Source organism: Microtus pennsylvanicus, chromosome 7 (assembly GCF_037038515.1).
Source record: "Microtus pennsylvanicus isolate mMicPen1 chromosome 7, mMicPen1.hap1, whole genome shotgun sequence".
Classification (NCBI taxonomy): domain Eukaryota; kingdom Metazoa; phylum Chordata; class Mammalia; order Rodentia; family Cricetidae; genus Microtus; species Microtus pennsylvanicus.
This window is the reverse complement of record NC_134585.1, coordinates 6,056,631-6,068,691: the sequence shown is the minus strand read 5'-3', so window position 1 is coordinate 6,068,691 and position 12,061 is coordinate 6,056,631. Positions and strand designations below refer to the sequence as shown.

General features: G+C 50.4%; 1 protein-coding gene across 1 annotated transcript in view; it reads right to left on the bottom strand.

Moving 5' to 3' along the window:
- Tbc1d22b (TBC1 domain family member 22B) overlaps positions 1 to 12,061 on the bottom strand; it is a 56,740-nt gene that overhangs the window by 29,068 nt on the left and 15,611 nt on the right. The window contains exons 2-7 of the mRNA XM_075979744.1: positions 11,554 to 11,610; positions 8,047 to 8,354; positions 5,356 to 5,535; positions 4,450 to 4,520; positions 3,173 to 3,301; positions 765 to 830 (exon numbers count right to left, since the gene is read on the bottom strand). Coding sequence (XP_075835859.1) covers positions 765 to 830; positions 3,173 to 3,301; positions 4,450 to 4,520; positions 5,356 to 5,535; positions 8,047 to 8,354; positions 11,554 to 11,610 — 811 coding nt within the window. The remainder of the gene's footprint in view (positions 1 to 764; positions 831 to 3,172; positions 3,302 to 4,449; positions 4,521 to 5,355; positions 5,536 to 8,046; positions 8,355 to 11,553; positions 11,611 to 12,061) is intronic.

Sequence of the window (12,061 nt, the reverse complement as noted above, 5' to 3'; positions counted from 1 at the left end):
ACAGCATTAATCACCACAGCTGAACGGGACACGTAATCCACGTGTCCATAATATGTGCTACATTCATGATGGAATATTAGTAATGATGATGGAATATTTAAAGTCGGTGGATCTCTCGGGTGGAGAGATGACTCAATGGATAAAGGGACACCTGTTGACAAGACTGATGACCAGGACCCACAGAGTGGAAGGAGAAAACCAACCTTCGTCAGCGGTCCCCTGTGTCCCCAACCCCCACAACACAAATAAATAAATGTAATACAAATTTTTAATGAAGGGAGTTCTGACACTGTGAATTCTGCCAGACCATGAATGACAACTGCTATACATTGTACCGGAGGTCTGGAGTGCTTACATCATACACAAGAAACAAAATGATGGCGGCAGAAGAAAGGGAATTATTATTTAATGGGTACCAAATTTAAGTTGGGAAAATGGAAAAATATCTGGAAATGCATGGAGTGCCTTGAGTTGGGTACTATTAATTACCCACTTTACACAAAAAGGAAGAGGGTGGCAAATTGATGTTATATATATTTTATCACAAAAAAAAAATCACCATTTTAGCTTTAGAAAGTATAACAAACCTGAGAACAGGAATTTTAAGGTAGGATGCTGACTGCCTCCAGCCTCGGGCCAAGCACTACTTGGTACCCAGGCCTATCATGAAGGGCGGATGAGAATATGTGAGGACTTGGACATGAGGCACCAAACAGGAGCCACTGGCCCCAGGCAGGAGAACCAGACAGTAGGGATCCGCTCACCTCCTGGACGAGTGGCTGCTGGAACAACGGGATGAGAGGATTTGTCCTTGGAATGTCAATGTGAATCTGAAAAACAGAAGCCACAGCCCAAACATAGGGTCAGAGTGTCTAAGGTGTCAATCAAAGGAGCGCTTAGAGCACAGTTTGGCTCTAAGAGACATACTGACACAGACAAAGCCCAGCGAGACCCCATGTCACCCTCCAAATAGGCCACTTCATCAAACAGAAGGCTTCTTGCCTGAGGCCGCACGAGGCGTTCCTCTGGTTCTCTCAAGTTGGATTAACTCTGGGACGGTACCTTTTTACCTTTTGACCACGTATGCATCCCTCTTTCAGGATCTTACTCATTCATGATTCCTAAGAGTCTAGTGTGGTGGTGCAGGCCTGTATTCCCAGCACTCAGGAGGCTGAGGTCTGAGGACAGCCTGGTCCACCAGGCCAGCCTAGGCAACATAGTGAAACCCTGTCTCAAAAACCATCTGTGTGTGTGTGTGTGTGTGTGTGTGTGTGTGTGTGTGTGTGTGTGTGTGTGTCTGTGTATGTGCGCGCCCACGCACGCAATAGTAATTACAGCCTTCCTATAATCCCAGTACTTGAGAGACAGAGGCAGGAGTTTGAGGCCAGCCTGGTCTATGAAGTGAGTTATAGACCAGCCAGTGATACATAGCAAGACACTGTCTAAATAACAAATAAAACCCACAACTACGGCTAAGAATAAAAAGGGCTCCAACTGTTGCTAAGAATGTGCTGGAACAGGAACCAGAACAGGACTGCTCATGAGGTCAGCAAGGACAGAGCGTCAGGGCAACTGGCTTCAGTCACCAGAGCCGAAGCTCTCACTTCTGCGCCCACGCGGTCATGTAGTTAGCATCAGCTCTGAGGCCTTTCCAGTGCCCTAAAGACATTGTTCACATCAGAAGAAGTCACGAGGTTTCTGGGGACAGCCATGCAGCTCTCCCTCCTGTGAGACTGCCGCTGGCAGACACTTCTGCAGGTCCTAGGACTTCTGCAGGCAGAGGGTGCTAAGTGGGCACTGTAGCAGTCACAGGGCTCACTGGTGCCAGTCCAGGTGGGACTCTCCACTTCTGAGCCTTCTGTCTCTGCTGTGTGTCCCATGGCCCCTAATCCGCACGGGATAGTCAACCGCGCCTTTGTGACCAACTCCTACACCTATCGGTAATACAAGAGGGATGTGTGTGTGTGTACGCACCTGTGTCTGTGTGCGTACGCACCTGTGTCTGTGTGTGTGTACGCACCTGTGTCTGTGTGTGTGTACGCACCTGTGTCTGTGTGTGTACTCACCTGTCTGTGTGTGTGTACGCACCTGTGTCTGTGTGTGTACGCACCTGTGTCTGTGTGTGTGTACGCACCTGTGTCTGTGTGTGTGTACGCACCTGTGTCTGTGTGTGTGTACGCACCTGTGTCTGTGTGCGTACGCACCTGTGTCTGTGTGTGTGTACGCACCTGTGTCTGTGTGTGTACGCACCTGTGTCTGTGTGCGTACGCACCTGTGTCTGTGTGTGTGTACGCACCTGTGTCTGTGTGCGTACGCACCTGTGTCTGTGTGTGTGTACGCACCTGTGTCTGTGTGTGTGTACGCACCTGTGTCTGTGTGTGTACTCACCTGTCTGTGTGTGTGTACGCACCTGTGTCTGTGTGTGTACGCACCTGTGTCTGTGTGTGTGTACGCACCTGTGTCTGTGTGTGTGTACGCACCTGTGTCTGTGTGTGTGTACGCACCTGTGTCTGTGTACGCACCTGTGTCTGTGTACGCACCTGTGTCTCTGTGTGTGCGCACCTGTGTCTGTGTGTGTGTGTACGCACCTGTGTCTGTGTGTGTACACACCTGTGTCTGTGTATGTGTGAAGATTTGTACACACATGAAAGACGAAAGCACCACCACTGGCAAGGGCTAAAGCACATCTACTGAAGGATGTAAGCAGCACATACCCACAGCCCCGACAAGAAGGAAGCTGAGGCAGGTTCATCGTCAGCCTGAGTAGAGTGAGGCCTTGTCTCAGGGAAGAAAAAGATCAGGAGCTGGCTCAGCAGCTAAGAGTGCTTGCTGCTCTACCTGAAGACTTGAGTCTGGTTTTCAGACCCACATGGGGCAGCTCACAACAGTCTCTATTCCAGCTCCAAGGATCCAACACCCTCTTCTGGCTTCCACAGACATCTGAACTCATGTGTGCTTGTTCATACACATCCACACACATATACACAGATAAAAATGAAAATAAAATTTAAATACACACAACACACACATACACAGTAAGTTCAATTTTAAAACGCCAGAGTCAGAGCTGCTGGATGAAAAGAGGCAAGGGAGCCCTAGACACACAGGACATCGGACTGCACCAGGAGGTTCCAGGGGCACTGCTGGGTACCTCAGCTGGGGGCAAACTCACCTGTCTGTAGGTATCCTGATGATGCTCCTCATTGCGAGAGTCGTAATACTGCTCAATGAAGCCAAAGTACTCCTCCCGCTTCCGCTGCAGGGTCAGCTTCCGCCGCTCGGTGTTTGCAGGGAGATAGCCCTAAAGACAACACTGCCTGTCAGAGGATGAATTTTCACTTTAGCCTGAGCAGTGGCTGGGAAACCACCAAGGAACAGAAAGAAGACTGTGGAGAGGACAAGGTGGGTTCTTTTTGGTTCAGGCCACGTGGTGCTTGCTCTCTTCTGGTTAGTGGACCCTGGGTGGGCAGATGAAGGGAGGCCAGGTTTCCAAACTTGCCTATGGCTTTGGTCCCACGCTTCGCACTGTGGAGCTCCCAGAATTGGTCCCACTGAGCATTAAATGGAGGTCAGAGGGAGGGAGCTGGACCCAAGTCACAGCCTCCAAGGGAAATAGAAGGACCTGGCGACATCTGTGACACTTCTTGGTACAGATTACACATTCTTTTCCAGAGTAACAGTGGGAACCATCGGCTCAACACGCTGAATGGAATCAAAAGACTAGGACAGAACTGGCACCCTGGCTTCTGTTCTTATTCCCAGCCTGGATCCCATTCTTCCTCCTAAGCCTCCTGTTCCCTTTCTGCTTGCCAGATTCATTCTGAGCAGCATTTGAACTTACTAGAAGTGGTAGAGGCACTGACCGCACAGCTGTAAGACCAGGGGCTGGGGACAGTGACAAGAGACCCCCCACACCCTTAAAGGCATATGTAGCACATTCCATGGTGAGTGCCTGGAGAACTGGCATGGGCGCTTGTGTGATCTGGGGAGCGCACATAGCATGCAGGCCTTTGGAAGCCTTTACTAAGTGAATGAGCATCCATCCCAGAGCAGGAGCTGGGGTGCTGCTGAGCGTGGTCAAAGTCAGGCTTGTCTGGCTTCTGAGAGGCCGGTGAACTGACTTGTCAGAGCTGGGAGATGGATTTCGAACACTCAGGAGTGTCGATGTTTGCTCTCAGCCAGCATCCTGGGGTCCTCCTGTGCTGCTAGATCCTCCCCACACTGCTAAAAAAGTCAGCTTCTGGCCTCCTCTGCATACGTCTGTAGGAACACACTCACCTGCAGGCGTGGGAATAAACTCTCAAGCATGTGTCTCTTCTGACACAGCCTCACAGCCTGCAAGGTGGCGGGACTAGAGAATTCTATGGCATAAGATCAACATTCCCAGACCAATCTTGGCAGGCAGAGGGTTGTGTGATGCCCACGCTTCTCACGATGGGTAGAACTCACCGACAAGAGTCTCCAGGTGACTGGTCGAACTTCCCTGGGAACGCCTGGCCAGCTCCACTTCCTCAATTCATCTACAACAGAAAGTAGCTTCCCTGAATCAGGGCTTCCACAAAGGACCAAAACAAACCTCGGCCAGAAGTCTCCTACCAAGACAAGCAGGGAAAGGCTCTATACCACAGCCCTGAGCTGCCGGAGGCCAGGACACCTGCAGCAGTCACTGGCTCAGAGAAGCTGTGGGCGATCACAGGGAATCATGGAGCTGGCCTGGTCTAGCTGCCTTGAGAGGCAGGCATCACAGGTTTTTCAGATTAGAGACTGTGGCTTCTGAGGCACTAGAGAGACCAGTGCACTCCCTCAGGCAGCAAGGCATTGAGGCCTCAGTATATCTCTGCATTTCCTACAAGTCAGAGAAGTATACAGAAGTCTGACAGGACAACTGGTCTGAAGCATGAATCTTGTGAACCCTGAACAGCATGTAACATGGCCTGCAAATATCACTGTATCTTAGCAACCACCAGTGTATTCTGTTTCTGATAAGGGTATAAAAAGTCTGAGTGCCTGCAATAAACTGTCAAAGCCCCAGTCCTACTATGATCCCACCAACCTAACCCGGGCAAGATTCATTTCTCATTGTCAGTATCAGGCAACCTTGGCCCAGGAAGTAAGCACTGCACTTCCAGGTGTGGACTTGTGTGAGAACCCCTGGAGGTAGCAGAGATGGAGCACAGGGACCGCACTGACAGTCACACTGACGGCAGTCCCTAGTCTCTGATAACAGACTTCTAACCTGTGCATCACGGCTCTGGCCCCAGACAAAGTAAAAGAAGGAAGAGAAGAAGCTTCTGTCCTCTGAGGACCCCAGTCACCACAGCACCACCTACTTGCCCACGGCTCCGGGGAACTCACCCAAGTCGGTGTTGTGGCTGGAAAGCAGCTGACGGAACTTTTCTAGGCGTGTTTTCTCCCGGACTGTCATTGGAGGGGCCCCAGAAGCATTCTGATCTGAGATCCGGGCGACAAGGGGGATGATGGGCCGCAGAGGGAGAGACTGCTGTTTGTGGAGTGGGTCCCTCAGGCGCGTGTCACCTGAGGGGATTTCAGAGAGAGAGAACTGCATGGGAAGTCATGGGTCAGACACCTAAGCCTGCTCACGATGTGGTATGGCACCTCCTCCAGGCAGGGGCTGGGCCTGTGGCACTGCCTGAGGATCCAGCTGAGGGGCAGTGGGAGGGTAAGGCCCAGCAGGGCTCTGCTCCCGTGCAGAGGAAGGGCCACACATGCACCTGCAGAGGGCAGCTGTGGCCAACTGTGCTGGGGCCAGCCAACTCCAGATGTTGCAGGGACTTCTGAGAAAGTGTATGGTGAAACCAAGGGAGATGATGCTCTTTCTGCCTTAACCTGGACCTCTCCCCAGCGGCTTGGGGTGAGTGGTGGCCTCACAGCCAAAGGCAGAGCTCGTCTCCCCCATGCACACAGAGTGCATGAAAGGCTAAGCCGTGACCCTGCCAAGCACTGGCTGTCCTCTACAACTGCCGTTGGCCCAACAGGAGCCCTTCGAGGCGGGTAGGAAGCCCTGGCTTCAGGCAACCCAGTGCTGAGGATCTGGCTCCTCTGGGCTCCACATTCCCACTCAAGTGAGCTGGCTTCGGGTTCTACCATGCTATCTCTGAAGCAGTGGAAGCAACGGGCTGAGCTGTGCTCCTGCTGTAGATGGTCTGAGCAGATAGTGGGTGGGGAGTTGCAGTGCAGGACTAGCTCATGGGGTGCTCACTACGTAGACAGTGCTATGTTATCCATTCTAGCATGGCCTCTCACAGGATGCCTGACACCTGCTAAGAACTGACAACTATTTTACAGAAGAACAAACTCAGCCTGGGGAAGCTGAGGAACTAGGGAAGCAGAGGTGATGCCCTGGGGCTGTCTGACTCCAACACTCGTTATAATTAATTGAAACAGAGAAAACTGTTGCAGGAACAGCTTTCTCAAGCTTGGGTCACATTCCTCAATATTTGCCTTAAATGCAGGCATTAAACACTAGTCAGCGCTGCAGACGCTTGTGACAGCTGCCACAGGCACCTGGCTGGGGCGCCCATGGTGACAACTGGGGTCTAGAAAATGCAATCACTCGGACTGGAGAGATGGCTCAGTGGTTAAGAGCATTGCCTGCTCTTCCAAAGGTCCTGAGTTCAATTCCCAGCAACCACATGGTGGCTCACAATCATCTGTAATGAGGTCTGGTGCCCTCTTCTGGCCTGCAGGCATACATGCAGACAGAATATTGTGTACATAATAAATAAAAATATTTTAAAAAAAACATTCAGATTTAAGACAGTTTAACAACGGATCACAGAGTAGACAGTATTTTGCAACTTAAAAAAAAATGCAATCACTCGCAGCAAAGCTTAGACAGATGGACATCTCCAGCATCTGCTGTTTACAGGCAGATGCACACGGAGGGAACATCCACAAGGGGACATGTGGGGGGCCCAGTTACACAGGGCAGCCTGCAGGGATCATGGCAGGGCCCTTCCTGTCATTGGGAACCTCAGCCATAGCTTGGGCCACCTGGTCAATCACTGCTGAATGCCTGTCTCAGACTGGCACTGTGGGTTCAAGCTGGGCCCTGTCTCAGCAAAGGCAAACGACAGAATTACAGTATAGACCCTACAGCCAAGCTGGCACAGCCTCACAAGGACTGAAGCTGTGAAAGAAACTCACAGAGCCAGAGGCAGGACACACGCTGGGACTCTGGCATCCTCTGTCCTTTATGTCCATGACCTGTAACCAGGATAAAGGCACTTTCCTGCCCAGCTCGGAGTAGCTGATTTACTACATAAAACCCTTTGGAGCAACATTAAGTAAGCACAGCAAATGGGTTCTTAAATGTACACAGAAAGTACCCAGACAACCAAAACTACCGTAACCTCCTATAGTAACTGAGGCCAGTTTCCCAAAATAAGAAAACAAAAAAGCCAGGTAGTGGTGGCAGTGCATGCCTTTAACCCCAGCACTTGGGAGGCAGAGGCAGGCAGATCTCTGTGAGTTCAAGGCCAGCCTGATCTACAGAATGAGTTCCAGGACAGCAAGAGTTGCTATACAGAGAAACCCTGGGGGTGGGGAGAGAACAAAACGGGTCTTTCCTCCCAGCCACTCAACCTGGTGGGTGGGTGACTAGCAGGGAGCTGTGACCTGGAAAAAGGCCTCCAGAGGTGGGCAGTTATTCCCCAGGGCTGAGGAGGTGAACCATTTGTGAACTCAGTCACTGACACCTTTAAATACAAGTCAGTGTCTGTAAACCTGACCAGGACTAGAGCAACGTCAAACAACCTCATCACGGAGAACTGTGGATGCCACTGCAGGGAAGGGAGAAGCAGGGGAATGGCAGGGAATGTTGGTGTGCTAGGAAGTAAGGACCCAGCAGGAAGGGCAGGGACAGCCTGTGACCAGTTAGGCCTGCTGGTGTCACAGCTCAGGCGTGAGGGTTTTTTACTGGTTTGTTTGTTTGAAATCGTCCCATGGAGATCTGTGCAGGAACGTCTTTCTCTCTAGCTGCGCTCTACTGAGAGGCAGAGCCTATGGAGGGCAGGGGGGACTCACTGGAGTTTCGGGAGAGCTGGGCATCACTGCTGGACTTTATGACCTTGTAGCTGGCAGGGACGTCTGATGTTGTCGACTGGGACCGTTCAGGTTTTACCCTCAGCTTGCTATGGTTTTCCAGGACTTGGGCCGCAGTTGCCAGAGCCACTTTTGAGTTCAGAGTTTGGAAAGGAGGTGAGGAAAAGTCCTCTTCCTCGTCATCGCCAATGTCCCAAGCGTCACTGGTATTCCGGGCAAACTCATGGAAACTGGAGGCCTTCTTGCTCTTCAGAGGAACTGAGTTGACTTTGGACCGTTCTTTGATGAAGCTTCAAGAAAAGAGACGGCATTACTGAGCACGGCACCCCTGACCAGTCCATCAGCATTTGTCACACGACATAACCAACTGCCCCAGCACACACTGTACTCGGAGCAAACGGCCCAGAGCCGCTGCTCCTAAAGAGCGTCCCACAGATGCAGAGAGCCAGGTCTCAGCTCTCCACACGCTCTCTTATTCCCAGCATCCTCCAACTCATCAAACTGTCTGGTCAATTTAAGCTAAGAGAAGTGAGGAAGCCATGCCACGCTGGTAGCTGCCCCATGGCCCTCCTAGTCACTGGGCCCTGCGAGGTTCCAGTGACAGGAACTCCCTCTGCCTGAGTCACTGAGTGACTAGGGGGACTACAGCCTGCCCGCCACACCTGCCCCACCCCACAAAGGACAGACATAAGCAAGAACTAAGTCTTAACTGTGGACTCCACTGAGGTGTCGAGTCGATTTGTTACTGGAGCAGGAGTAAGCTGCTGGCAGGGATGAGGGACGCGAGGGGGTGGAACGTTAACTGTCCATACACACAACCTTAATCTCAGAATGAAAAGACTCCTCTCTTTACTCTGCTCTGCCAGCAGAGAAAAGAAAGTTTGAGCTTGGTGCTACTCTGAGGTGTCGTCCTCCCTCCCATCCCGCTTTTAGAACAATTAACTTCGGACTTCACAGAGGAAGCAGCCATGTGAATGTCTACGATCCATGGGAACTGGCCCAGAGTCAGGTAAAAACATCATTAAGACCCTTCACCCAGCCTCTCAGCACTGTACAACAGAGCAGGCTGTGCTAGAAGAGCAAAGGCCCCATTTTTAAGGTGTTCTCCCCAGGGGATCCAACACCTCTGACCTCCTCAGACACCTGCACTCATGAGCACATAACCCCAAACACAGACACAAACACGCAATTTAGTAAATGTATCTTTGGGGTTGGAAATACAGCTCAGAGGTTAAGAGCACTGGCTGCTCTCGCAGAGGACCAGGTTCAGTCCCCAGCACCTACGTGGTGGCTCACAACTATCTGAATTCTAGTACCAGAGGTTCTGATGCCCTCTTCTGGTCTCCTCAGCCACCAGGCACAAAAAATACTGTGCATATACATTCATGGAGGCAAATACTCATACACATAAAAAAAGTAGAAAATGAATCAAGCCAGGCGGTGGTGGCACATGCCTTTAATCCCAGCACTTGGGAGGCAGCAGCAGGTGGATCTCTGTGAGTTTGAGGCCAGCCTGTTCTACAGAACTAGTTCCAGGACAAGCTCCAAATCTACAGAGAAACTCTGTCTCAAAACACCAAAACCAAAACAAAACCAAACCAAAATCAAAAACAAACAAAAACAAAACCTCTTAAAAACATGAACAGATAGATTTGAGACTTGAAGAGTGGCCATAGGTTACAGTGTTGAGAACACAACACTGCTCTGCTTTTCTGCAACAGCTGCTCTGTCTATAGAACTGTTCTGGCTGAAATACGGGCCATACATGTTTAGGAGGACATGTAGAATTATACTGGAAAAACGTCTGATACTGGTTAACTGATGTAAAGCAACATTCAAACAGCCCCCCTTGGAGCATCATATGACTTCGAGTGAGCTACTGCTGTAACCTGGGACCAGCCGCACAGTATCGTTTAGAAGCCTGTCATGGCAGCTAGTGGCTGATGGGGCTGCTCAGCAAATACACTGGTTTTATTCGAGCTATAAAAATTATTGCAGGCAATATTGCCGCTAATAGTAATAATTTAGCAAATTGGAGTCGTGTACATGGACACGAGATGACTTAGTGTGCTCATGCAGTTTAGATAATTAAGGACCGGATGCAGAGGCTTCTACCATGATGGAGATTAACCGTGTGGTGATAAATGACGGTCTGGAGCTGAGCAGAGAAAGCAATCAAAACGTCCAAACAAAGGCACTAAAACAAGGGCAATAAATGTTTTATGGCAACAATCTGAGATTGTAAAACAGTCTGGTGTTCCACTCATGGGGCCTCCCGTGTTCGAGACTATTAATACTGAGCCAGCACATACATGAGACAGGGAAGCCATGAATCAGAGCCAGTTCGTTCTGATTTGTGAAGCCAAGTAAAGTCAACTGCAATATGACTCCGTGAAGTGACCAGGGGGCATCCTGGGCTTTACTTTATTTATTTGTTTGTTTGTTTATTATGTATGCAGAAGAAGGCACTGGAACGCATTACAGATGGTTGTGAGCCACCATGTGGGTGCTGGGAATTGAGCTCAGGTTCTCCGGAAGAGCAGCCAGTGCTCTTAACCTCAGAGGCATCTCTCCAGCCCCAGGCTTTACATTGTTAACAGGTGAGAAAACAAAGCTATTAGAATTTGCTGGGCAGTCTAGGACAAGGTCATCTTCCTGAAGATCTGCCCTCAACACAGAATGAGCGAAAACTCAGGTGATGACGGGCACAGTAAGGTGAGTGACCAGGACTCAGACATAAACCTGAGTATTAAAGTGTGCCCACTGCTCTAGAATGGATGGAAGGTGGATTTACATGTGAACGCCAAGGCTCTCGGGCAATTACAAAACTAGCTGGTTGGGATGTAATGGGATGCTTCTGCTACAGCAGCAGAACACTCAACTGCAATGCTTACATGGCACAGAGCAGGCTGTCAGGCCACGGGGACACCTCCCGTCTCTGGCCTTTCCTAGGAGCTTCAGTCGCTTATCACAGCCCTGGGCACCTCACCTCACTCACTCCCAAGTTCAAAAGGAAGCAGGAGGCAGGTGTACAGCGCTTAAAGTGCCTCCTTCGTAGAATTCACTCATTATATTCAGACTGTCTGTCTGTCTGTCTCATTAAAAAGAGCTTCCACAGAGCTGGAGAGATGGCTCAGCTAAGAGTGATTACTGCTCTTGCAGACAACCTGAGTTCATTCACCCCTACAACTTCAGAGTTCCATGGGATCCAACCCCCTCTTCTGGCTATGTGGGTAGGCACACACACACACACACGTAAAAATAGGATAAAAATCTTTGTAAAAGTTTTCACGCCAGGCGGTGGTGGCACACAGCACTCTAGAGGCAGAGGGATATGGGAGTTTGAAGCTAGCCACACAGTGAGAAGATTGTTCCTGGCCTACCCAAGGCAGAGAAGCAGCTGGAAGGCCAGAGAGGAAATGCCACCTCAGCAACTAGAGGAGGTGGTGGGTGAGGGAGGAGACAGTGAGGGATAAGGTCTTGACTTACTTTTTGGTGAGCCGAGGATCCAGAGGAGGGTGCTGAGCTCCATACACAGGCTGAATGCTAAAAGCAGGGACACAAGTTTAGTGAAGAAGTTAAACGTGCCAGCTAAAAACTTGGTGACACACTGGACTCTGAACTCATGGGACTTGGAAAAGTAGCCTGCTTCCAAGAATGACACCCAAATCATCCCAAAAGACAGCAGCCTACCCTTCAAGATGGCCCTTGACAATGCTCATTTTCCTTGGGAAAATTTCAGTACCTTAGCATTCCTGCCCAGTGGGCAGTCCTGTCTTTACAGAAAGCAGTATGGACCCAGAGAGACGCCTTGCCCAAGAGCAGTGTCCATGTCCAACGACCAGTCTAACTTGTGAGTGGGACTTGTGAATCCTGCAACTTTCTTACCTTTTGAGAGGTTTGTAAATTGTGTACCTCCCAGAGTTTTAAGGTCCTCCTGGCTCCAAGAGCCAATGTTTCAAAGGGGGAAGCCTACATAGTATCACTGTTAAGATCT